General features: G+C 39.4%; 1 protein-coding gene across 1 annotated transcript in view; it reads left to right on the forward strand.

The window, feature by feature from the left end:
- LOC129375120 (teashirt homolog 1-like) overlaps positions 1–27,231 on the forward strand; it is a 36,022-nt gene extending 8,791 nt beyond the window's left edge. The window contains exon 3 of the mRNA XM_055053996.1: positions 22,740–27,231. Within this exon, the coding sequence (XP_054909971.1) occupies positions 22,740–26,074 (3,335 nt within the window). The 3' untranslated portion in view covers positions 26,075–27,231. The remainder of the gene's footprint in view (positions 1–22,739) is intronic.
- Positions 27,232–27,504: the final 273 nt, after the last annotated feature.

The following is a 27,504-nucleotide window of genomic DNA, read 5'->3' on the forward strand; positions in this document are numbered from 1 at the left end:
AGAGAAGGCTTGACAAGTTTGTGCATTTCTCAATGCATTTGTTTTTGAAGTCATATGATGGAAAAATTATGAAAAAAAAAAGTTATTTCTAAACAGAGCCTCGGAGATCTCATACTAAAGTAGTAAATGACTGACAGTCCAGCAGGATGTAACAGTACATGGAAGTGTCATTATTTTTATCTTTACAGTACAGAAGCAAAGGAATAGAACTGCAAAAAAAAAAAAAAAAAAAATAATAATAATAATAATAATCCTGGTCCAAAAAATAATTCACCTTTATTAGTAAAAGGACTTAATGTGCGAGAATGTGCACAAAAGGACACATTGGTATGCTGTTAAATTTTCCTTGAATTAAAAATATTTCAGAAGTTTTGATCCAGTGTATACTAAAAAGTGTCCAGTGGGGCAAAAACATGTATGACAAAAAGTCATTCATACACCACAGTCATATTTAAGTTCAATTTATTAAAATGCATGACATTAAAATGCATGACATTGCACACTGGGAGGAAGCCAAAATACCTTTGCATGCAGAAATCATACAAAACTGCTCCAGACAGCAATTATGTATTTAAATATACATAGATATAAAGTCTGTAATATGGGAAAGTGTTACTTAGTTACATTTGGTGACATTTTTAAACCCTTAACCAGTCTTTTCTATAACAGGTAGGTCACTCTGGCAATAATTTGGTGTGGAGTGCTTTAGCTAGTAGCTTAATCCACTGATGGGTTCATTATGCCTCTGTTGTCAGTTAACAACAAGCAACTAAAACACAAGTTCAGTCCCTTTCTTAATTGGTGTTGATTAAGTGACAAGTGGCATCTACAGTGTGACAAGTCTGTATGAATACATATCCTCTGTCACACAGGAAGTTACGATTTAGTGATGAGCAGAGCAGCGATGTATAGCTCTCCAGTGTGAAGAGCTGTATTTTCATGCACATGAAGTAATTGGCTTCCCCTGTGACTCCACAGATAAGTCTGTATGTTTTCATTGCAAAGTGGTTGATAAAATCCAACCATAGCTTATCCAGAAGTCGGAAAACAGTGAAATTTTCCATCCCTGGAAGAAAGTTTAACTGATACAGTGGCCCAAAAAGCAATGAATATTATTTTTTGAGACGCTAGTTTACTACAGATAAGCCATCTGGGATTGGATACAGCTAACAGATGACACTGCGTCCTTGGGAGCGGGTGACGAGGAAGGTTATGCAGGAGTCCAGTGTAGTGCCATCTCAACACTTTTTACCTCTTCATCTCTGTCTCGTCCTACTCCCGCTGCCTCTCTTCCTCGCTGCTCGTTTTTGGGGGATTACTAACCTCCTCTCTTTCTCCCTCCCCAGTAAGCCCTCTCTCATCTTCCTATCTGTCATCAATCTCTATCTCACTGACTCAATTCTGCTCCAGCTGGCTCATACTTTCTTTCATCTTCTTCCCCGTCTCTCAGCCTCATCTATCGTTCTCTCGCCGGATGCTCAAGAGGCAGTGAACTGGCTACGAGAACATGAACTCGACATCTGAAAAGGAGACTGTAATACTCTCCTCTCCCAGGCCCCCTGGCCTTGTTCTCAGCTCTTTTTTTTTCTTTCTTCCTCAAATAGTAGGATTTCCAGCAATCTCCTCTAGTCACACTTCTGAGTTGTGACAATCCAAAAGGTCACAAAGCAGTAAAGCCTTGTGCCAGGTTTTTTTGAACCCCAAACACATGACTGTCACATATTTTTCCAGAGCTGTTTCCTGTCCCATTAAACAGACAGTTTATCCGTACGGCATGTTGCACAGGAAACAAATGAAAGCACCCTCTGTTAGTGGGGCTCTTTGCAGTTTTGGTTGTGGGGGGGGAGTTGAGCGAACCCATCGCTGAAGCGCCATCAGCCGCAGTGCACCGCTTGATGGGCAGCTGAAAGGGGAATTTAATGTTTCGGGATCCTGCTCAGTTCAACAACACCACATGTTGCCCCAGAAAATTCCTGTAAAATCTTCCGAGAGCCGTCGCGCTGTCTCAGACACTGTCAGTCGCAGGGGGTATAAGCCCAGCTCCGGCTCTTTAAGTCGTCTGGCTCTGAGAGAGCAGCGGGAGGCCTCTGTTACATCCACATCTCTTAGCGGGTCTCTTTTCGTCACTCTGTCTCTTAGTGTCTCTCTGGCTGGATGTCTGTTTCCGATCACCTGCGCGTCTTTGTGTGAGGACCCAAAAGTTGGCCTGGCGTCTATTTCTGATCCGTCTGCCTTTCAACTTCTTCCTCACAAAATTCCCCAGTGGCACAACAGCCACTGCATCACCCACTGAATAGTGTCTGTAGCTGCATCTCCACTAGAAGATGAAAATGTAATCAAAGAAATAAAGTGATGGCTGCTGCTAACGCTTTGCTTAATGAGTTACTTGGGTACTTTGAGTGCATATTTGCTGAGTATGCAATTTTTGATGATACATTTCACTGCACGCTTTTTGAAAGTTTTGTTCACGGAACATAACTTGGATTGTTTTGTTCCTAAAAGTCCAGAAAGCCCAGCTTTTGTTTTTTTATTCGTATTAAACAAATGATACATCTTCATGCACACTGGCCTCACTGATGTACTGTATCTGGTGTTCAGTCGGTTTGAACCTGCATGATATTGTCATTCTACAACCAGTACTAGAAAATACAATGGCCAATTGTTAACAGCATGATTGTAATTGCAATCTCATCTCTAGATGTTTTTATTTGCAGCTTCAAGATAGTTAAATGTTTGATACAGTACATAACAGATAGCCTTATTGGTCTTGTTAAATTAAAGTAACTTAATCTAATTTATTAATATTCATTCACAACCTCTGCCACAGCTACATCTGTGAACAATCATCAGGTAATTAAACAATAATACTTTTGCTGTTTAAAACTAATGCACAAATATAAATAATCAAAGCTAAAGCTGTCATAATTTTAAGTTTTGTTATACAAGACCTACAAGGTTGTGAAAACATATCTGACCCCTTAAAGACATCAAAAGTGTTTTTGGCCTACTGCTTGCCCTGTAGAGTTAAGATATCACTCATCCTATCTGGAAGAAGACTAAAAGTTTTCTAAAAACAAAACACCAATGTAAAGAAATGTAAAAATCAATGAGTTAGAAAGTTAATTTAGTCTAGAGTTGCAGACCAAAATACTCCCAGGAGCGCATCAGCAATTTTGACACTCTTATTTCTTAAATACTTTGATTTATGTGGAAGAGGTAAAAAAAAATGTTGGCGTTCCAAGCTGTTACGTCTATTAAAAAATATGCCATTCTTTTTAAATGATGTCATATAGGAACATATGTAAGGCAAACCGTATTGATGTTTATACAGAACCCTGTTGAACTTTGTGACTAGTTTGCTGTGAGGAAACATGCAATGCATAAAGCAAAACCAACAGTTTTTGAATTGAGGTTTTCTTCTAGCTCATTTGTGATTTTTTTTTCTTTTTTACACATTTCAGTGATGTGAAACTCTGTGCTGATTGGAAACTGTTTCCGACCAGCTGGTTTTTGCATCACTTCTATGTAATCTGGACCCACGTGGCATTGCTTTATTAACTGACCAACACTTTATGTTTTACAGTTGGACAGAAGCCACTGTAAAATAATATTTATCATCTCAGTCAGGATTAAATTAAAAATCCTGAAAGATCAATGAAGAGGTAGAACCTCTTTCTTTATTCAAACAGAACTCCTGCAAAATTCTCAGAGCCCAAAACACAAAACAGATACAAGCTGGGTTGAAAGTTATTAGCTTGCTTGAAGAAGCTGTTTTATGTACATTGAAAACAATCTAAAGTGGCTAATTTTAATGTGTAAATTTTAATGATTAAAAATATAGGAAAATTCTATATTAATTGTAATCAGATTCTGACCAAGGATTGTCTCAACCTGTAATTTAACTGTCAATTACTTTTTGGCAGAATGTGGAAACAGCAAGTGTAGTATGAAGCCTGATGCATGAAATGTTTTTACCATTTCCATAAAATGCTAAAAACAACACAAATGTTACAATTTTTATAGGAAAGAACAGTCAACATAATTTTGAACACTATTCTTTTCAAAAGGAGAATTCCTTTTAGCTTTTCGAGGTTTCCTGAACATAAATTTAGAAAGAACGTGTTTTTTTTTTTTTTTCTCACATGTAAGTTACCAAGAAAGCAGATGTTGGGTGGATTTGTCTGTGTTCTGGTTTGTTTGTTAAATATATCATCTTATCAGTGTGAGAAACGGGAGCTGAGATTAGTTTTTCAACTCGTGCACGCTGACAAACCTGAAAGCCTTCTTTAAACGACTGCACTTGCTGTAAAAATAATGTTAATTAAATATAAAATCTGACGCTGGTGGAGAATAAAGACGTGGATTTTTTTTTTTAACAGAGCACTTTGTGCATGTCGGGAATGTTTAATTAAACTTTGTCAAACTAAACAAGATCAACGAGCTGAATTGCTCGCGCTGATTAACATCACGTTCATCAAGTTCAGTCAATTAGCCCATCACCTTGTTAGATTTTCTGCTCCTCTTGGTGTTTAAACTTCAGCAGGCAGACAAAGACGAGTCGTAGGCGGCGAGGAATCCACCGAATTAAGGTCCCTCAGCTACTTGCTCTATTTGCTCTGTAGTTCAAAAACTGCAGCAGTACAAGTGTGTACAGTTATGAATATTTTATAGGTCCTGTTGTTAGAGCAGCTTTGACTTTTGCTGACATTATAGTTTAAAAGAAAACAGCTTTTCACCAGGTGATTTGAGGGTGTGATTCCCAAATGATGTGTGTGTGACTTAGTGAATAAAATATTAAACATATTTTCAGAAGAGAAAAAAAAAATACTGGCGCATAATTGTTCTACAGAGTTTTTTATGCACTTGCGGAATCTCCTGTTCCTCAGACAACACACACAGAGCAATGCTGCAAAGATGAATGCCTGGTGGACAGTGATTTTAATTACTGGTCCACAAAGAAAAGATGGAGCCTTACACCCCTTGCCTCTTACTGAGGAAGAAGGGAGAACAGAAGAGTACAGGGAGACATTTTGCATTTTTTTTATTTTTTATTTCACTGTTGAATATTTTTGTTCTGTTTTTTTTTTTATGTATTTATTTTTGTCTCTGGCTTTCTGATTTGTATACACCACAGACAATATGGGGAAAGTGTTTTCAGAAACATTTAAATGAACAGATCATATATGGATTGAATAAAAAAGTAAACATACTTCAAACAAAAATATTAATTTGATGGCTTTTCAAGTAATTATGATAACGCTGCACATACTCAGATCTGAGGTGCGCATGAAAATTGATAGATTTATTACAAAACCAAGGTTGCAAAGTGCTCTACATGTCATTAAATCTGTACATGAAAGCAGCAATAAAATATTATAACATTAAAATATAGGTAAGACAAAACAATGGAAATGGGTGCTAGGCAGTTAAATACAACAAAAGATGTGAGACTTGAGCTGAAATTTCAAACTCCTTAGAGCAGTAACCGTCCTGACGACCGAAATACTGGAAATTCACAATGCAAGCAAAGCTTCACTGTAAAACAAGGATGTCCAAAACAAGGGCCAGAGCCATTTGCTGCCCAATTTTGTGTGGCCCACACAAATTGAGTTGATGCCGATGGAAACTTGTAAGAGAAATTTGACCAAGATTTTCAACAACAAATAAAATCTTTCTTAAAATTATGAAAAAAAAAAACTCTTTTTCAATTAATTATTTTGCTTGCATTATAATTCCATGGAAAGTAGGACAATTAACATTCAGAAGCTAAACTTTCACAGATCTATTGATATTCCCAACACCAACTGTATTGATTTACAACTCATGCTAGGATACAGGGTTTGTAAGCAGGTTTGTCCTGCTTGCAGCAGAGTTGGTCATGGAGTTCCACAGGGTTCTCTACTAAGACCAATAAAGTTTGCTTCGTCGATGCTTCTCTTTTTATAAAATTAAAAATGAATCGTGCTGACTTTGCTGACACTAACTTGAAAGCTAAGGGCAGAAAACATTATATAGTATATAATTTAAAAAATGACAACCTGATGCTGTTTAGGGCAGACTGAATCTTTAAATATAGTTAAGGGAATTGTTTGCATTCTGACTTGATAATCATATCATGATTAGAATAACAAGGTTCTTCGGCTTTTTTTCTGGAATGTTTTGTTTTCTGTGTGGATATGTCTTAAATGGAGGAAGAATAATCATGACCTGTGGTCTAAGATAGCAGAATTACTCAGAATCGTAAATAAAAATATGCATCTTTGCTCTGCTTGTTTGGTGATCAGTTATGTACGGAGAAACTGAGTGTCTCCGAGACCGGGGCCAGAGAGCCAGACGGGGCCGAGCAAAGCACCATTGTATGTGTGAAAGAAAAAGAAGCTGTAGAAGGATGGTGTTTGAGAGGTTGGGGAGAAAGGAGGAGAAAAGGAGAGTGACAGCAGACAAAAAAAAAAGCAAGGAGCCAAAGGGAGGGAGGAATGAGGGAGCGGAAAAAAGAGGAGGCAAAGCAACAGAGGAGTGAAAGAGAAATGACTTGAGGGGTTGAGGGATGGAGAGAGAGGTGAATGAAGCGGGAGTGAAAAGTATCAGGGCAATGAGGAAGAGAAAACAGAGTGAAAGCAGTGGAGAGAGAGAGCAAAAGAGGGAGGATGTCACCCATGGCTGCCACTCATCACTCACAGCTTAATGACGCCGTTTTTTTTTTTTTTTCCTTTTTTTTCTCCCCTTCTCCCGTTTCTTCTCCGTGGGAGAGGGGGGTTGGACGGATGGGAGTTCGGCCCGCACCCAATCAAACGGGGTCGAATAGAGTTCACAACCTCCAGGTGCGACCGCCCTCCACCAGGGAAACGGTTGTGTATACGTGCTGGCTCTGTGTGGAAGAAGATAAAAAGTCTCTAGACCAGGAGATCAGTTTTAAAAGTGATTTGAGGGCATTTTTAAAACAGGAGTGTTGCAGCTGCGATGAAAGTAAGGTACCGGATTTACTCTGTTATTTAAGGTGATTCATATCTCTATGTTCGAGAGTTCTTTAAACATTGCAAACCTTTTGTTTTCTTTTTGTGTTTCTCAGATTCGTCAGTAGCAACGGGCCAGTTGCTGGTATCAAGATACACTAAGGGTTTAAACAGCAACAAAACCACAAGTATTTTACGGGATAATTTCTATGGTCCTTCTTGTATATTATTGAAACAGACATGAACCATAACAGATCTGTAAACAACAGAAAAAAAATCTCAAGTTTCCCAATACTACATATTGAAAACTGCAAAGGTTTTGAGTCATGCTTTGGTTTAATGACCTTTTTATGAGATAACAGAGAAGTGAAAGAGTAATCCAGTCTTCCTTCAGCTGTTAGGAGCCCCTCCCCAACCTGTTGATAAACTGCTGCTCAGTGGAAAGTATAAATGGGTAATGCAATCGCTAACATAATACATGCTAACCTATTTCAGCAGCAGGAGGATTAATTGTTGATTTTCTGCTTAAAATAAAATCACCATATACATTAGTTGCAAAGTTTTGTCCAAATATTGTGAAATCACGATACTTCAGCTTCATGAGAACCTCATGCTTGTGTGTCAAGCTGCAAATACGTTTTGGACTCATGCACATTTGTGGACGTTTATGTGCTTGCAGCAGGAACCTCTGTCTGCTTGCTTCTTGCTTGACTTTATGCATCTGCATGACTGTTTAGCTCCTCTTGTCCTCTCACTCATTCCCGTTTCTGGGAAGCATCAACCGTTTGAAACTCAAATGGCAGGATTTTTCTCTCCTTACTCTCCTCCTCACACCAAATTTGGGGAACAGCTGGGCCGGTCATGACGATGATTTGTCTCCCTCCACCCGCCCGCCTGACAGGTTGAGAGCACACACGCAAGATGTACGCACTCGGGGAGACGCAGACACTAACTAATGAGCACAAATACACGCGCACACACACAATTAAACATCCTCTCTGTGGCGCAGACAGACAGGCACAAACACGCGAGTACACACTTGCACAGACACAAAAGTAGACACCAGAAATAAGGGGCCGTTTTCTCAGGGTGCTGCCAAAACATTCTGATTTCCTCTAGCCCAAGCGGCCATACATCAGCTCGGGGCCTCCCAGCCCGGATGGCAGGGGCTGACAGGAATGACATGTGTCATTTATCACACGGGGGGCGCCAGGCCTCAGGAAGAGAACAGACCGCTTTGTGACAAAGCCCTCCACGAGCTTTCCTCCACTCACAACAAGGCGAGTTTGTCACGGGACAGACACTGACAAATCTGCGGAGATGGAATGCACATGGATACACGCTGACACGACATGAGAGGAGAGGAAACACACACTGTGAGACGCTCACCCAGGAATCACACACTGAATCCGAGCTGCCTTTTGGTTCGAGAAAAAAAGCCAGTTTGCTGTGTTTAAAAAAAAACACATATGTTTATTCCTGAGGAAAAAGGCCAATGATATAGAACACCACTTTTTGGCGTGTTGGTAAAACTTGCATTAAACACAGAGGTCCAAGATAAAAAAAAAAAAAAGAATTTAATACGCTGGGAAATCATCCTAAAACATTGCTTCCCTCACATACTCTCATGTTTCCTCTTTTAAACTAGAAAAGCTTGGTCTTGTTTCCAGTTGCAGACCCGCCTTTCTTAATGAAAAGTCACGTATGCTAAAATGAACTCCATTGCTATCTTGTACCCATGCCACTTCACCCACATACACACGCACACAATCTGTTTTTCTTCTTTATTACGTCTACCTGATCTTCATTCTTTCCGTCCCTCTGTCGTGATCCCTCCTCCGTCCCCCTTTTACTCCTTCCACAGACGGCTCATTTCTCTTCATAAGCCTAATTTATTTTCTCTGCCAGATGTAACCTGACAGCCATCAGTCTCTCTCCCACTGACACACACACACACACACCTGACCTCCTGACATACAGACAAATACACTAACATGCACAAATGCACACCGCCCTCTTCTCGCTTTTTGTTCATTTACCTTGTCTCTATTAGACACACACACACACACACGCACATAGCCCTTATTACCTCACACTGTAAGCTCTGCAGTCACATACCCTCTGTTTTACCCCTGTCCTCCTTCTCCCCCTCCTTCCCCTCCAAAAGAACCCTCCCATTAACATTACTGAAGATGGATGTGTCTTCATAGCGGAGATTGATTGCGGATACAGAGTTATGGTGCCATTTATGTGTGCGAGTATGTGTGTGTTAATGCTAGATGGAGGGCACTTTGGGAGGCGGCATTGGGAGCAGAAATGTGAGGGAGGCAGGCTTTTCTCTCGTTTCCAGAACCTTCCAGCCGTTCGTTGTCTGTCCGCAGTCTGATATTGTGCTCTGTTGAAGGATCGCTTCCTCCCTTCCTGCCTCACTTCATAACCATTGTACACAGATACTCTCTCTCACACACACACACACAATTAGGCTGAGATGTCTACTGATACAAGTCCACTTTAAGAGCCCACTTTATTATTTATTGACTCTCTCAAGGGACCCTATTTCTTGCCCTCTCCTCTGCTGCTATCTTTTGTCACTTTATTGCCACAGTAATCAGAAGTAAAAACTCCACAAATCCCCGCATACACGAACCTTCTGTCTGGTTCAGCTTATTCCTTTGATTCTATTTTTTTTTTCATATTATTTTGTTTTTACACCCCTCTGCTATTCATCATACTTAAATTCTAAGCAAGTGCTAAAATGAAACAGTGCAAGTTTCTTTAATGGAGAGCCAAACTTCAGGCGCTAACTCAATGCCGGAGCGGGTATAATGAAAAAGAAAACGCGGCAATGTAAAGGATAATGGTTTTGATGGGCACGATTGCAGGAACTACCCCTGGTGACACAAGCAACTAAAAGCACTAAAACGTTTGCTTGTCTATCCTATAAACTTTAGAGGTTTCTAAAGTTGTTTGTGTGGTTTTGCTTGTCTGCAATGGGGTTGGCATCAAATCTCTGCGGTTTGATTCTTTTGGCCTAATTGAGTTGTTTCTGATTGGCACACAGGATGGAGAAAAATGGTTACATGTCTCGTCAAAATAAAAGTGTGTGTGTTTGCAATTCAAGCATGACTCATAATTTGAAGAGTCTTCTGTATTGGGACAAAAATCTAGTTATTTAGCTTAATTTGCTTCATTTTAACACAATGAGATGTTTTATGGAGCTAAATCACACTCTGGTTATGACATTGGGAGTCTGCATTTTTGTGTGGAACTCATAATTTTCTTATTTGTTTGACTCTCGAACAGTTTAGGGCCAGAGCTTTGAAAACAGTGAATTTAGTTGTTTTAAGCAGGCTTGTCACATTCAGGGGATTTCCTTTCAGGGACACAGTAAAGCCTCTGTTTTCAGTTGCGTCGACTTGACTGCCACAGCACGAACCCACTTGATAAGACCATAAAGTAGGACCCTATGATTTCCTCCTGGTGGGAAAACCTGCCAAAATTTGATGAATTTGACAAATAAAGTGGTGTGAGAAGTGAAGCATGGATCTTTGTAAAAGAAAACCCACATCTACCTTTAAAAAAATTTTAAAAATCACAAACTAAGATGCAGATTCAGCGTTTGCATCTGCTACGTTTGCACAAACCAATGTTTGTAAATCCCTCTGATTCACAAAATCCTCAAAAGATTGGTCTTGTTTTCAAATTTGTTTGCAAAAAAACTCTCTCATTGTTTGCCCACATTCATCGGATTCTTTGTGCTGTTTACTCAAATATTCCCATATTTATATGTATTTGTGATGATTACCAGCAGAGCAGAAAAAGCGTCACATTTTCCAAGACTAGTGGTGTTTGCCACACACAGTTGGCAAAAAAATCCGAGCCCCTCGATTTTCTATTTTATTGTGTCACACAGTTGCACATTCACGCTCTTTTGCTACGCCGCAGAGAGAGACAGAACAAGCACTAGGGGAGAAAAACCAAATAAATAGTTTGAGTCAAGAAAATGTGTATTTGAGTTGGATTTTCAGACAACAAACTGGCACACTAGTATTATTTACCATTATAATATCTTCTTCAGGTTGAAGTCCAATTGCCTCCTCAGAGAAAATACTTATGTTGATCTAAATATTGTCTAAAATGCAACACATTAATAAAAACTAGATACAATTAGTTAACCTAGGCTGGCTTCTTCTTAAAAATTTTCTTTAAAAGGAGCAGACCCACAAAATATCTCTCCTTTCAAAAAACAGTAAATCCCACCTCTATTGGTTTGAGATTCTCAACAAGTAAATATGCCCCTTTTGCACTGTGCCATGGTATTCACACAAAAATTTCAAACATAAATATATATCTTCATCCTAAAAAAAACAAACATTTTTATCCAGACTAAATATTTAAAAGAGTCACGTAATGTAGTCGTAGTTTTCACAGTGCAAACTATGAGCAATTTTTAGCAATCAGAAATATTTAAAATAGAGGTGAAGTGGACTTTCCCTCTTTCAAGCAGTTGGTGTTTAGTGCCCAAATGTTAGCGCTGTCCTATTTAACTTGCTGCACTCTGTACAGTTTAATTTTTTGGGCTTTCTCGTTAAAACAACTTTAAGCTACAGGAATAGTGTGACCGTCTCGAGAGATTTTAAATCCTTTAGTTTATATTTATACCAATAATAGCCCCAAACCAATTGCTGGTATAAGATAACAATGTGCTGTTTAAATCCAGAGTAATGAACACATTTAAGAAACACAAACTTGACTGATGAGCGAAATAAAGCCAGTAAGTCACGAATGAGAAACTAAAACAACTCTGGTTTCTCTATGCATTGTTACTCCAAGAGCAAACATTTGACAAACAATCTAACAATGATCAGTGCTGTAACAGAAAGTCTTCACCCCATTAATATGGCTCTCACATGTTTATTGGCTTCCTAATCTTTACCATCTATTCTTAAGAACTAAATACCTCATAAAGATGAGCAGATGAAAATCTTGCTGTGCCACTTTCTGTTACCGCGGCAGTAGGGTGTCTCCTTACTGCTGAGAGTAAAGGATCACATTCATGTAAGAGTGTGTTTGCGTGTGTGTGTGTGTGTGTGTGTGTGTGTGTGTGCGTGTGTGTGTGTGTGTGTGTGTGTGTGTGTGTGTGTGTGTGTGTGTGTGTGTGTGTGTGTGTGTGTGTTTGCGTGTGTGTGTGTGTTTTTCCCTTTCCCTCTGTGTCTCGGTTGGTTTTCAATGTTTTGTTCCTCAGTGGTGTACAAAGTGGATGGCCTTTGTGAATTGAGGGGAGGGCTGACAGTGCAGAGAACGTTGATTGATGGCTTATTGTGCAACTGGGCTCAGCTAGACCAAACTGGTTAGGTTTTGACCCTGTTTTGGCCCCTTGCCCTCTTGGTTTCTTCTCCTGGCGTTCTTATTCCTGTTTCATTTTCTTGTATCTTGCAGTCCTGCCTCTGTCAATCTCTCACCACAAACAAATATGCTCTTTTTTTTCTGCTGTAAACTCATTGCCGTTGCCATTATTCTTTGTCTGCTGTTTTCCTTCTTCCTTCCTTGACCCACTTTGTTTGTCAGAGATCCTCCAGGACAGATTTGATCCCATGAGTCATTCCATCAGACTTCATTTTACAGCCCTTATTTATGACTTTTCTGTCATAAACACTTCCCTCCGAACTAGTTATAACCTGCAGCCGGACCACACACCCCCTCACCCATCCCCTTCCACGCACACATAAACACATTTTCTCATTTTAATTTATGCACACCAGCTAAGACTTTCATCCTGTGTATTTTTTCATTATGTTTTTTTAGGTTTTTTTCTTCCCTCCAATGATTTTCCTGCCTCTCTTCACCACACCGCCATAGTGATTTATGGTAATTATCCATCTTTGGGGTCATCCATCAAGTGGTTGTTGCTACGCGATGAGAGCAGCTGTTGTTTAGTTGGGGGGGAAGCTCCACTGTCGGGGTTAATGCAGGTGAATTCAAAAGACAGCATCTATGCAGAAAGCATGAAACTGTTATTTTGTTACTACCTCAGATTTGTGGGCCATTTATTTTTGATTTAGACTGAACAGCTTTATAGGCCTGCAATGTCCATTCTCAATTAGGCAGAGAAACAGCAATTTGCAAAAGTACCTCAGCCCTGTTTCATCTTTTGTTACGCCACATCCATAAACCTCGGTGTATTATGGTTAAGATTTTATGTAATGGCCTCCAAATAAAACGTGAAATGTGTGATCTATATAATATTATAATTTTTATATATATATATATATATATATATATATATATATATATATATATTATATATATATGTATATATATATATATATATATATATATATATATATATATATATATATATATATATATATATATAAATATATATATATACATATATATATATATATATATATATATATATATATATATATATATATATATGTATTTATTATACAATATATATCTTGTATAATAAGTTCCTTTTACACTAATATCCTTAAAAACAATGGAGCCAACTAGAACCACAAGTCACCTTTTTACTAAACAAAATCCACCTGGTTATAATTTAATCTAATTTTGGGTGGACAACTTAGAGATTTAGTGAAAAAAAGAGCATTAAGAAGACCAAGCAACACAAAAGGCAGATCAGAGAGAAAGTTGTGTAGCAGTGAGATTGTAAAGCAATTTTTCAGTTTATCTTCTTAAAATGTAAACAGTAGCTCTAGAGGAGCTGCAGAGATTCACACCTGAAGTGGGAAAATCTGTTCATTCATCTTCTCTCAGTTTTATGGTAAAAAAAAAGTGTCAAAAAGGATCTAGCCTGAAGAACGTGTGATGAAAGTCTGCACAGTTATACAGAAAGGAGGGCAGATGATCACCTTCCACCTGGGCAACAACTAAAACATACAATCAGGGTTAAAATGTAACAGATTAGGTCAAATCACACCGTGTTAGCGGTGGCTCAGTCAAAGTCCAGTCCTGAATCAAATTGAGAATCTCTGGTACGAATTGCTGGTCAAAGATGTTCCCCTTTCAGTTTGACCAAACTTAAGCTTTGAATGAGATTTTTAGTCTGTATGTTTGCAAAACTGGCAAAAAATATACCACAACAGATTTTCAGCTGTAACTTGAATCTGCAGAATAATGCATAAAAGTGCGGGGAAATAATTTTCATTTGGTTTTTGTCAAAGAATTTTTGAAAATTGTGTATTCAGGTAACTTCATTTAAATTATGCAGTACATTTTGTTAACCTCTCAGAAAAAAAGTCCCAATTAAATATATTGAAGGTCGCAGATGTAACATGGCAAATGTGGAAAGGTCCAAAAGGTGTGAATACTTTAGCAAAGAGCTGCATACTTTGTTACATATAAAACTACCGAATCAATGCACAAAGATTTGTAAGACGAGCTAAAATTTAAGGCAGAATAAGCGAAACCCTGACGCCTGTTTATAATGAAAATATTAGATATGGTGAGGAATCTGTTCAACAAATACTATCTGCCTATGTTGAGTCACCGCTTGGCACAGGTTGAATAAACCACACTCGCATCATTGTTAATTAGCAGCAGTAATGCTTTATCCATACTTTTGCTTTGAAGGCGAACCAGATGGTTTTAAAAAATGTCTGTGCAGCACTAGAGCAGCGTTCAGGAGGAGGTGGTGGGGGCTTGGGGTGCACGGCGGTGGTGAGCGGAGGTTGGCAGGAGAGTTGAGCAGAAAGGGCTGGAATCTGTTGCGTCGATGATCTAACGGCTGTTGTTTCATCTCAGAACAAGTGGGCACTGACAGTTCAGGGAGAAGGTGATTTATAGACCGCAGTCACTGTCATGGGGCATCAAAACTGCCTGGCGATTCAAGGAGGTGGAGGGGAAGTAGTTTATTTCATCACTGATTTAGTCGTTTTGTGTCTTTCTAATTCTATGTAATTGATGAAGGTAATCCAGGGGGAATTCTGAGATGTCGGAATGATTTAAAAATGCTTTTAGCAAAATTTGCTCCCATAATTGCAGAGGATTTTTTTTTGTGTGTGTGTGTGGAGTTTTATTTGTAGCTGATAATCTTCTTGCAGCAGTGATGATGAACATAAACCCATACAGACGCATAAAAAATTATGTCTCAGAAAGACAAGGAGAGCAGGTTCTCGTGCCAAAAGTAGTGCAGCAACCCACAGACCCCTCATAAAATAGACTGATGAGACTGAAACTGCATAAATGCACAAGGAGGATGATGCCAAGTACACCAGACACATCCTCGCTCCTTTTAGCATCATTTTTCAGAGCAAAATACAATATCTGCTTTCAGCACAACAAGGTGTATATTAAGGAAAGGGCATGTATTTACAGCTAAGCCCAAAGTTATTCACATATTTGAATGAGATTTAAGATTATTTCTATTCAAGCCTATATTTTGAATAGATTTAAAAAGTAAGCAATGAAACTTTAGAAAAAAAGTGTTCCTATTTAGAATATCCCAATTAATTTGCCAATTTATTTTCTCTGATTGGCTCAGATCTGTAATGGGCAGGTCTAATACTGCAAAAATCATTTTCTGTTTCCTATTGAATAAATGCAGAAGAACTCTGAACATTTTCACTCTATGAAAGCATCAATACTTTTATAGACATTTTCTGAGTTCAGTAAAAATCAGATAGAGGTTTTACACAAGTGGAGCTATTCTAGCAATTAATTTTTTTGCTGAATTCAAAAGTACAAGCTCTATCAAATAACTTGCAGCACATAGTTTCTCTTTTTGTGTGTTGCAGTCCCTAAAAATCAGTTTAATTTAAAAACGTGTGTGTCAGACTTATGCAAAAAGAGGTAGGGGGCAATGAGCTGGCAACTACTATGTGGCTAAATACAACCGGCGAAAATTAATTTTTCTCCTGTGTTCAGTTTTCATTGAAAACACTTTAAGATGGAAACATTTTAATAATTTACAGGTTTCAAATTGTTACTTTTAAAATAGTCATGTTCTCTGCCACACTTTGTGAACAACAAGACATAAACTTTTGTTTTTCTCTACCCAAGTCATTTTAATGCTTTTGCTTTAAATGTGTTGATTCATTTGCGAAACTGAAGACGTACATTTTTGAAAAGCCATTTTTCTAGATGTTAGTATTTGATATTTGCAATTTAAATTAGCGGCGGGTTGACAGTTTCATTGCTCTGTCAACTCTGACAAACTGTCAACTTGTCAGAGTTGACAGTTTTTCTGACAAATTTATTTGGATAAATTAGCTACTTGATTGTAAATAGCAGAGTAGTTTGCTAACATGCTGCACTAATGTTGCAATGTTTCCACTCTGTTTTCAAGTCATTTGTTAATATCTTGATTTGTTATGCATTTTAAAATCTTGTTTGGACAACACTCTGAGAAAAAGCTCCCTTCATAAACTTACAGTTTTGATTTGAATGCTGTAATTGTTATTGACTGGTCATAACGGAGTGTATCTCACAATGGCAGGTAGCTTCAGCATCCAATACAATCTCTTTCACCATTCACATCATTTTAAAGGTTGGACAATTATACAATTTTTAGGAAAAACTGATTAACTTCATCTAAAACATAATGTGTTCATCCTGTGATGCAGTTTTGCAAGGTTGGAACATGAGAACAGACAGAAAAACTTGCAGAAATCAAGAAGTGAATTTTCTCAGGGACTTTCCTGCAAATATTTAAAGATAGTCTAAAGCTCTAATTACTGCATTTTATTTAATCAATGCAGTCAGCTTGTATAAAAATAGAATAGTTGGCTGTAGTACAGCGACCACTGTGAGGATGAGGCTGCACTGGCTGTTTTAATTTCCCCGACATAGCAGAACTGTGGAGACTGATGGTGGATTTGCACAACATATGAGCTACAGGAAAGCCCAGAGCTGTTGTGCCATATGGTGGACCGCTCCATGTGGGTTGATGGAAAGGGGTGGGGGGAGGAGTACTCTAAGGTAAGCTTTTACATGTCTGGTCAAAGAAGTTGTGGATAAAATTATGGCTGCACCAGTGCAGCTTTACAGCATGTTGGAATGTAGTCACAGCTAAAACATGCCATAAACGCGTTTTTTATCACAAGAAAATCCTCTTCATTATAGGCATTTCGCAGATTCCATCCAAATGTTTTGAGCCACTCAAGGGGTGCAGAAAAAATTAAACTGATTTGACGGGTAATAAATCTTGCTGAGGACAGGCTGCTGGTCTGTGCCAGTTTGCACCGATTTGAACCATCGTCAGAGAAGTCCAAAGAGAGTGTCAGGTCCTATGAAACCACAACCGCAAGTTCTGCATTGAAAGGAGAAGCAAGAATGAACAGAATGAAGGGGAGAGTGGGGAGGAGACAGATATTGCCCGACATACTAAGCATTACCATAATTGGCTTTTCTACATGATAGGACAGAGGAAATAATAATGTCATTTTATTTACAGCCTTCTCTCCGCCCGAACACGCACACACTCATGCACACCGCACAGGTCAATGACACACACTGATCAGGCCTGTCCAAAGCCATCAGAGGTGAGTGGCAGGGAATGGAGGGACCGGTGACAAAGCGAAACGGTAGAGAGAAATAAGACTGCCACGCCGGAGCTGCCTCTTTGAAGGGCCGCTAAACGCTATGAGGGAGCCTCGTCGGCCGCCCCGCCACAGATGCAAGCCCTCGGCACGCGGGGTAAATCAGCAGGGTGAAGGCTGCTGGAATTGGACATTAGCACTGCAAATGAGAGCCGGGATTGCCCTCTTCTCTGAGACAACATGAATAAATGAGAAAGGCTTAAAGGGGGAAAGCGCGTGTGTTGTGAGTGTGTATATTAAAGAGAAAAGAGAGGGGAAAGAAGCTGGGTTGAAGTTGTCAGGGCCACGCCATGGTCAGGTTACTCTGTATCTTGAAATAAGGCAGATGTCCTTAATGAACATTGAGCTCAATAACCTGAAATGTGACAATTTTCAATTTGAAGGATGTAGATCTCAAGTACTCAAGTACTTTGCACAAGTTTAAGCACATATTAAGCATTGGAGTGCTTATGTGAAAGAAGAAATATCTGGTGCAAGTTGTGCAACGTGTCTTTCCTCTCATTTTATTGCTTTGTTGACATTTTCTACCTTTGGGGAGCCTTAAGACTCTCGCAATATAGTTACCTTGAATATAATTAGTACAATATCAGCAGCAATGCAAAGATTTACCAAGAGAATTGATATTATGATTTCAATAATTTTATTTAAAACACCAAAGCAGTTATTGACACTGGTGCTAGAAAATATTAGCTCCTCTGGATGTTTGCTCATTTCTGCTGCCACTAGTCTGGTGGAGTTGGGTGGGGTGGGGTGGTTTTTAGCTGGGGGACTGAAGCTAAGACAGAGTTTTGGGTAAGTTGGTGGTGCATTGCATGAAAGCATTGGAGATTCAAGGATTCCTCAAAACATGCATGAATGAGTCAAAGCAGTATTCCGGATTTGTGTTTGATGAGGGAATGATGTTATAGCATAAAATAAATCTTTAAAAAGTCAATACCATCCCCCTACAAATCTTAAATAAAATATAGATCTAAATTCTGCTTGAAAAAGTGTTAGTTCCTGTTAACCCTTTTCTGTCCTACTCTTTGGAAGGTATTGCAGCTTCAACACACTGATATTGTATGTTGTCAGTCACCTGCTGCTGCTTCTTTCTTTTTTCTTTAACAAACATAATCCTGGTATCGTTTTTACTCTCATTTTAATTTTGTGTTGCCTTAGTAAAATTTTTATTTCCACATCAATACTGTCCTTTTTTTGTTTTATTTATTTATTTTTTCACAATCAGCAGTATTTCCAAGCAACTAAATTTAAGGGAAATGTGCAATAACTCTCTTACACCCAACAGACTGACAACTCTGAGCAAGGGTGAAGGTCTGTGCTCTGTTCCTATTCTCCATGCATCTAGAGGAAATCACTGACACTTTCTTTTAGCAACTTATTAAAGAGACCTTCAACAACAGAACCTTGATGACAAAAACCGGCAGCATGGTACATTTGCAAAACTCTGGAATACCTTGATGCAAAAAACAGAACCGTGGCTAGTTCCACTTTAACAGGCAATATAAAGGCATCTACAAAAAAAAGTCCTGTCTAAATATTTTATAGTACTGTATTAAGAGGAAAAATGTCAAATTTAACAGTCAGACTTTTTTTTACAGATCAAAAACTATATAGTACTGTAGCTTGAGGATATTTTCTATTTTACCCGGTATGGGGAGAGCAAATTTGCTGTACATGAGAGATTAAAACTGTCCTTGGTACATTTCTGGGCTCTAAATAATTCATTAGTTCACTCTTTCTTGTATTTTGTTTCTGCTTTTGAGAAATGCATTTTTACATGCTTTTTAAAACCAATAGGCCCAACAGATCTCTTCCTTTGGCGAGGAATGTAGTTTTGTGGAAGAAGGCGTGCTAGATTGCATGTACATGTGTGCATATGTCACTGGGGCTGGGGGGCCACAGGGAGGGGCTGTCCTACTGTGGTGTCACCTGTCTGCAGCAGGAAATCCTGGACTCTCTGGGCACAACAATAGTGACAGGCTCCTCTCCAGACACAGATGGCTTCGCTTTCCCCCCCACCTCACCCCCCACCAGCCACATTGCAGCTCTGCTTGCACCTGACACACTGTGACACCTAGAATACACACAAACACGTGCAACGCGCACCCACAACTGATCGACCACACCTGTGGTGTGCTCTTAGAAACTTGAACTTGCGTTGAGAAGATGTAATTATAACTACGATTTTAGATTCTTTTGAGCAGTTAAACTTGATGCCGTTTGATTTCTTTATGTCAGAAACACTGAGACACGCACACACACACACACCTCACGTTCATAAGCCTAAACACATCTTTCTTTCTCTCTTTTCAGAACTTCTCTTTCGCCTATCCTCCCTGACAGCACAAAGTGGGCTTACGTTTTTGACTGACAACCACAACAGACACTTTTCTCCCCTCGTCCTTCCCCTCCAGCCTCCTGTTTTAATCCCCTCCCCATCCCGCTCTCCCTCCTTCTCCCTGCTTCCTCTTTTGTTCTGAGTGACGCTCGAAAGCCGCCGTGTCAGCATCTTTTCCATCTCTGATTGCCTTATTAGCCGGCGGTGGCACCCGCAGCTTTTCTGACACAGATGGTGAAGGAAGAGGAGGAGGCTCGAGCAGGGGTGAAAAGGGAAAAAAAAATGGCTGACTTGTGTTTGTTGTTGTTACTTTCTCCCTCTCTTCCTTCCCTCCCATCGCTTTTCTGGCTTGTTTATGTGGACACTGACACCTTGGGCTGACACTTACATACTCCTGACACTGATGCCTGTCAGGGTAACATACAGAGGATGGCAGGAAAAAAAAGTCCACTTTAATGTTGGTGTGCTGGTTGGGTGTGTGTGTGTTTGTACTGCTGTCAGGTTTCTCTCACTGTTTTGTCTTTACTCTCCCCCTTTGACTTTGTGTCAATTTCAATATAGTGGGTTGCATATTGATGAGGGAGGATGAGGCAAGTCCAAAGAGTTACAACAGCTTAGCAAAATACGAAAAGATTGGAATAACAGTTTACATTTTGAAATCAATTCTCCCAATGTGTAACAAAGGGGCAATGCATGCATATGAGAGTAGCAACAGTTAAAGTGGTTCAAAGTGCTTTTGAGGTAAAGAGAGGAGTACATGTAAAATGCACTAAAAACATGAAGTTATAGGTTTAGTTCTTCTCCTGGGAACACTGACCGTATTGTGATCCATTGAACTGGTTTTGTTCATAACTTCTGCAACATAGTGTTTGATAAGCTGCAAGTGCTTATCATAAAATTACAAAAATAGAAATTAGTTTATTTTTTTAGATTAGTAAAGGCACCATTACTACAATATTACCTAATTGAAGCAAAACATTAGATCATCTTCCTGTGTCCTTTTTTGGCAGGAAGCCCCACATCCTGGTTAGCATAGTAGTCAGCTTAAACAGTTGCAGAGAAATTGAATGTCTTAAAATTAATCCTCAGTCCATGAAAAGTTATAGGTTTCTTGCCTGCTTTGGCTTTGAACCTCTTTTGAGTTTAGTTGCGCACTGATCTCTAATTTTGCTCTGTTGGAATCAAAAATGATGAATTCTGTTTTTTAATGTGAAGATGTGTCAGCGGCGCATGTAAGCAATGTTATACTCTACAACCTGAGCAAGGGGAAACATATAAATGTTATATTGAATGAAAGTGGGAAGCCTAGAGGACTCCACCTTTGGCATGTAATCTCTGTTTGTTCAGATGTATAATAGCCAAATTTAGCAAAGTGTTTGACGTTTGCCAGATGAGATATCAACTGATTTACTACTGTATAATGCCAACCCATCCACTTTTCCAGTTGATCAATCAACATGTCAAACGTAGCCTAGAGATTCACCAAAACAGAAGTCCTATAATGCTTGAGTACATGAGATACATTTCTCTAGATTATTGTGAACTTAAGAACCTTTGAAAGTGTTTGTAGCATTTTAAAGTATTGCCTTTGTGTTTACATTTAACTACGTATGTGTTTGTGAAACTACACTTGCTCATCCAGTTTAGTGAGATCATAAAATTACAAAAAGAGAGATGTGCACAACCGGCCAAAATGATGAAATATGACATTTGCCAACAGGGCTTGTGCCGTTCCTGTTGAAGGACTCTTCTGAAGACACACAGGCATTCACCAGGTGTAGCCATCACTGTTCAGACATAGCAGCAATTATCATAGCAGACATGCACTATAATTTTGAAGAAAAAAGTGGTATTGATGTTTGTTTGTTTTTTTTTTTCGTACACACAGCCAGGTGTAAGACCTAAAGCTTATTTCACAGAAGTTAGAGCACCCAGCAAACATCAGGCATTATCTCCATTCTGATCATAGGATAGAGAGCTACAAGCATGTCTGAAGCTGACACCATATCCATCACCTCACATAAGACTGATTCTGGCACTTTAGACAAGCATCTAATGAGGGATGGGTAAAGAAACCTGAGCTTCACTATAGCGTCATCCTTCGTTTGGTAAAAGAAAATAATGTAGCCTAGGTCATCATAAGCATATTTTAACACAGCTATATCTGTAAAATGTATAGGCATTTGCTTTTATAAAATGATATAACTTGGCAGTCTGAGCACACAGGGAGCACAGGCAGTAACAACATGTCTTCTCATGTCCACTGGCCGTTTCCTAACATCATGCTGGGAGGACTTCCACAGCTGATGCCAAGTCGACTCCAGCCAAGCGTGGCTTGGCAAGACTGATACTGCTGGCATTTTGTTCCACTATTCCTAACTTGTTAATACATAACATGAAGAAATTTCAGCAAATAAAGTGAAGTCAAGTATATATTATGAACAGAAAAAATGGACCTCTCAGCGATATGTTACCATTTTCATTTCTTGTTCAATTGTATTATGGAGGTTTCATATTTAACAAAATGCAAAACGGCGACTTAAAATAAAAAACCTCATGAATCAATGATGAATTTTCAATTAGAACAATTATGTTATTTGCTGTTTTGAATAAACAGAAGAATGTTCTTGTACTCCTTTACTCAGACAAATTTAAGGACTAAAACATAATTTTTAAAAATATTTTGTTGATAATATTTTAGTTATAGGGAGGTGTAAAGAGGGTTAAAGGTCATTGTCAAGTTGTGAATGTTTGCCACTTTATCACAAACCTTTTTTCCTTTTTAGGATTATTTCCTCCACACTCAGCGTGTTCTTGTCGAAAATATTAAAGTACACATATATTAGTATCTAATATCCTTATTCCCTCTTATTTGTCTTACAGCTTATGGACCAGAGGATGAGTTTAAAACAGGGAAGACTGATGAAGAAGAGCATCTCCAGGACGATGGCCTTTCCCTCGATGGTCAAGATGCAGAATTTCTCTTTAACGACGACGAGGACCCGAGAGAGCATTATAGCTGCCAGAACTCTCCACTTAGCAATGGCACTAATCAAGATGCTGGATACGCTTCGCCACTCAGTACCACTAGTGACCAACTGGTGGACCTTAAGACCACTGCTTCCTCCTCCAGCGATCAGGAAAAACTAGAGGAAAAGCTTGGGGAAGGTACTGAGTCGATAAACGGCCTCTCTCTCCAGGACAGTCTAACAAAAATGAAAGCCGTCTATGCAAACTTGATTTCAGATGCCTCTTGGTCCAGTATTGCCCTGGACATGCTTAAAAGTAAACAAGGGAACAATTTGGCAGCTAGCAATGGTAGTGGTAGCAGCTACAAAGGCAGCAATGGGTTTCTGAATAGTCACAGTTCAAGCAACAGCCATGCGAAGAGCAGATGTAGCGATATCCCAGTCACCACTCACTTAAACAGCAGCAGCACAACTGCAAAGACAGTATCAAGCAACAGCAACACTGGCATCAGCTCTACAAGCACTGGAGGATTAGCATATGACTGGCATCAGGCAGCTTTGGCTAAAACTCTTCAACAAAATCCCTACCAACTTCTCCCTGAGCCAAGCCTCTTCAGCACCGTGCAGCTTTACAGGCAGAACAACAAACTGTATGGGCCAGTTTTTACTGGGGCCAGCAAATTTCGGTGTAAGGACTGTAGTGCTGCCTATGACACCTTAGTTGGTCTGACTGTGCACATGAACGAGACCGGCCACTACCGCGATGACAACAAGGATCCAGAGGACGATCGAAGCAAGAAGTGGTCCAAGCCGCGCAAGCGTTCTTTGTTGGAGATGGAGGGGAAAGAAGATGCCCAGAAAGTTCTTAAATGCATGTATTGTGGCCACTCTTTTGAATCCTTGCAAGATCTTAGTGTTCACATGATAAAAACAAAACACTATCAGAAAGTGCCTCTAAAAGAACCAATGCCAGCCCTTACCTCGAAACTGGTGCCCCCGACCAAAAAAAGAGCATTTCAGGACCTGATGTCTCCAAGCTCACCAGAGTCTGTGTCTTCGGGTATATTCCTAGGAGACTCTCCAAAAGACCAAAAAGCAGCTAATCCCTACGTCACTCCTAACAATCGATATGGCTACCAAAATGGTGCCAGTTATACCTGGCAGTTTGAGGCCCGAAAGGCACAAATTCTCAAATGCATGGAATGCGGAAGCTCCCATGACACACTACAACAGTTGACAGCCCACATGATGGTCACAGGACACTTTCTGAAAGTTACAAATTCAGCCTCTAAAAAAGGCAAGCAGTTAGTTTTGGATCCTGTAATAGAGGAGAAAATTCAGTCAATTCCTTTGCCTCCGACCACGAAACGTCTCCCAGCACCCAATGGCAAGCCACAGCCGGACTCCCCATTGCAGCCCTGCAGCCCGGGAGAGAGAAGTGAGGAAAAGAGAGATGACGAGACAGAGGAAGAGAAGTTAGAAGTGAGAGAACCTGAGAAAAAAATTAAAGAGGAAATAGAAGACCCTCCTGACAAGCCTGAGAAGCCAGTAAAGACCCGATCTTATCAGTATCTTACAGAAGAGGACTTGGAAGAAACACCTAAGGGTGGCATAGACATATTAAAGTCTTTGGAAAATACAGTCTCAAGTGCAATCAGCAAGGCCCAAACTGGAGCACCAACATGGGGTGGATACCCCAGCATTCACGCTGCTTATCAGCTCCATGGATCCCTGAAGTCTAATTTGCCTTCTTGTGCGTCAGTTCAACCTTTGTTCAGTAGTTCCAGTTTGAAGGCAATGTCCTCTGACATGGGTTCTCTGATCCATTCACCAAATAGCCCCTCTCCACCTCTTAGCCATAAAAGCAATGTGCTGGCAATGGAGGAGCTGGTGGAAAAAGTGACAAGGAGTGGTTCTGCCAATGATGAAAAAGAAGAAAAACCTTGTGAGAGTAAGTGTATGTCTGCCAAGTCACCACTGCAAAATCCCAAGGCCAATGCAGAAGTTCTCTCAAAAGTAATGCAAAGCCCTACAGTTGAAATTCCCGTTGATCTAAAAGGTAAAGAAGAGCTACCCGAGCCCAAAACAGAAGTAAAGATCAAAACCGGGGGTGACTCTGCACAAAAAACAGGTAGCAACGGCTGCAGTAGCCTCAGCATTATCACCGATCACTTGTCTGAGCAACCCCTTATCAGCCCTCTCAGTGCTTTGCAGTCTGTCATGAACAACCATTTGGGCAAAGCTACAAAAGTTCCCAGACCCTCTGTGGACCCATTCGCAATGCTTTATAAGATGAGTAGTTCTGCCCAGAGTAAGCAAGCCGAGCCTGCAAGTCAACATCGTAATGATGAATATGATCAGCCCATTGACTTAACAAAATCCAAAAGCAGCAGCAATATCAGTTCAGCTAAAGCTAGTCCTACTACACTAAACAGTAGTAACACAAATACTGTCAAAGCAGCTTTTAGAAATTTCTCATCATCATCATCATCATCATCTCCACCTCTTCGAGAAAATGCTTTGATGGATATTTCAGACATGGTTAAAAATCTCACAGGCCGTTTAACGCCAAAGTCTACTACACCATCCTCTGTCTCAGAGAAATCCGACATGGATGGCTTTACTTTTGAGGACAGCATGGAGGAGTTGTCTCCTATCCAAAGAAGGAAAGGCCGACAATCGAACTGGAATCCCCAGCACCTCCTGATTCTTCAGGCTCAGTTTGCTTCTAGTCTTCGAGAGACGCCTGAGGGAAAGTTCATAATTAGTGACTTGGGACCCCAAGAGAGAGTCCACATCTGTAAATTCACTGGTCTCTCCATGACCACTATCTCACATTGGCTGGCCAATGTAAAATACCAGTTAAAGAGGACAGGCGGAACAAAATTCCTCAAAAATATTGATTCCGGCCAGCCTCTGTTTTTGTGTAGTGACTGTGCTTCCCAGTTCAGGACTCCCTCGTCCTACATTAACCATTTGGAGTCCCACCTGGGATTCACCTTAAAGGACCTCTCCAAGCTTTCCGTAGACTTACTTGAGCAGCAGACAGTGAGCAGAATTGAGGACAAGACGTTTACGTCTTCTGGACTTACTGAAGATGACTCTGGCTCAGCATATCAGTGTAAACTGTGCAACCGGACATTTGTGAGTAAACATGCAATCAAATTGCACCTTTGTAAAACGCACGGAAAGTCGCCAGAGGACCACCTCATCTTTGTGAAAGAACTTGAAAAGATAGATAAACAGTGAAATCAGTGATAATGACATATTTCTGTTGCACTAAATCTCTTAAGTCTCAATCTGTCAACACAGATAGTGCCACAACTCTTAACACAAACATGAGGTTTTATACCTTATATTCTAATTCTAATCATCTGGTATGTTTTGAATTAGAAGCGCTTTCAGTGAAGTAGCTCAAAAGCAGACTGTAAAGCTTCTGTTTTCACCTTCACAACTCTACAGATTGGTGCAACAAACATGGCACTATACAGTCATTGACTGATTGTTGCTTCATCAATGCACTGCATTTGATCTGAGCCTTTCACAGTCGTCTGTTGTTTTGAAACTGACCCATGCTCTTGTGTTCATCACTGTTTTTGAATCATTGTTTTTGAATGAATATATTTCACCATTACTTGCATATTATTTATGAAGCTGTGCATGTTTTCATGTAAAGCATTGGCTATGTCAAGTCTGGTTACGTCTTATTCAGAATGACTTAACTGATGTCCCTGTTGAACAAAGTTTGGGAAAAGATACTTGTCTAAAGTTGGATGGTATTCTAAAATGTTTCTGCACTTTCAGTGAGTGTGAATCAATGAAGAAAAAATTGATGGAAAAAAAAAAAAGATCAAGATTGATTTTTTTTAGGCCCTTAATCAAACTATATTATTGTTTGCCATTATACCATAGATATATTACAAATGCCTGTTTTTCCTCAATTAAAAAATATTTTAATGTTCTCTTTTTAACATGTACAGTACTTACTAAGTAGTCCACCAATTTATCATGAAGGAGCTAAGCTTGTAAAGTTAACGAAGTTGAAAATTTAATGTGTAAATAATAATAAAAAAAAATGTATGTTGGCATATCTTGCTACTTACAAGTTCAGTATTATTTGTACTGTGTGCATTTTTACAGTGTTATTTTCTAGACCAGTTCAGGGGTGTGGGTGTAAAGCTACAGAATATTGTTGGACCAAAAATGTCCTTTTTTCAGTGAATTGTTGGTCGCTCAACGTGGTTTATATAAAATGAAGTTAACGGCATCTCATGTGATGTCCACGACTGTACATAAGCTTGAAAAAAATTTGCTCTCAAAACTCCCAGGTTTTTGTCATGACCAGTTATTCTAAATGGCATCCTTTTATCCTTAGTTGTAAAATAAACATCATGTCCTGGAATAAATTACTGTGTGCTGTGATTCTTAAAATAATCTGATAATCAAATAAATGGCCAAAGTCAAATCGGTGGCCCACAGTCTATCATCTACCTTCATCTCATCATCTCTAACATTATCGTTTGTCACATGAACGCATTAAATTGCTTTGTTAAAGATCCATTGTTCCTCCTACACAAATGCCTAAACTATCTGAGCCATGCCTCCTCAATTTTGCCTCCAAAACATTTTACTCTAGGTTTTAAACCTGTCAGGTTTTGTCACTGATTCTACTTCTCGTT

Source organism: Poeciliopsis prolifica, unplaced genomic scaffold, assembly GCF_027474105.1.
Source record: "Poeciliopsis prolifica strain line A6 unplaced genomic scaffold, Auburn_PproV2 SCAFFOLD038, whole genome shotgun sequence".
NCBI lineage: Eukaryota > Metazoa > Chordata > Actinopteri > Cyprinodontiformes > Poeciliidae > Poeciliopsis > Poeciliopsis prolifica.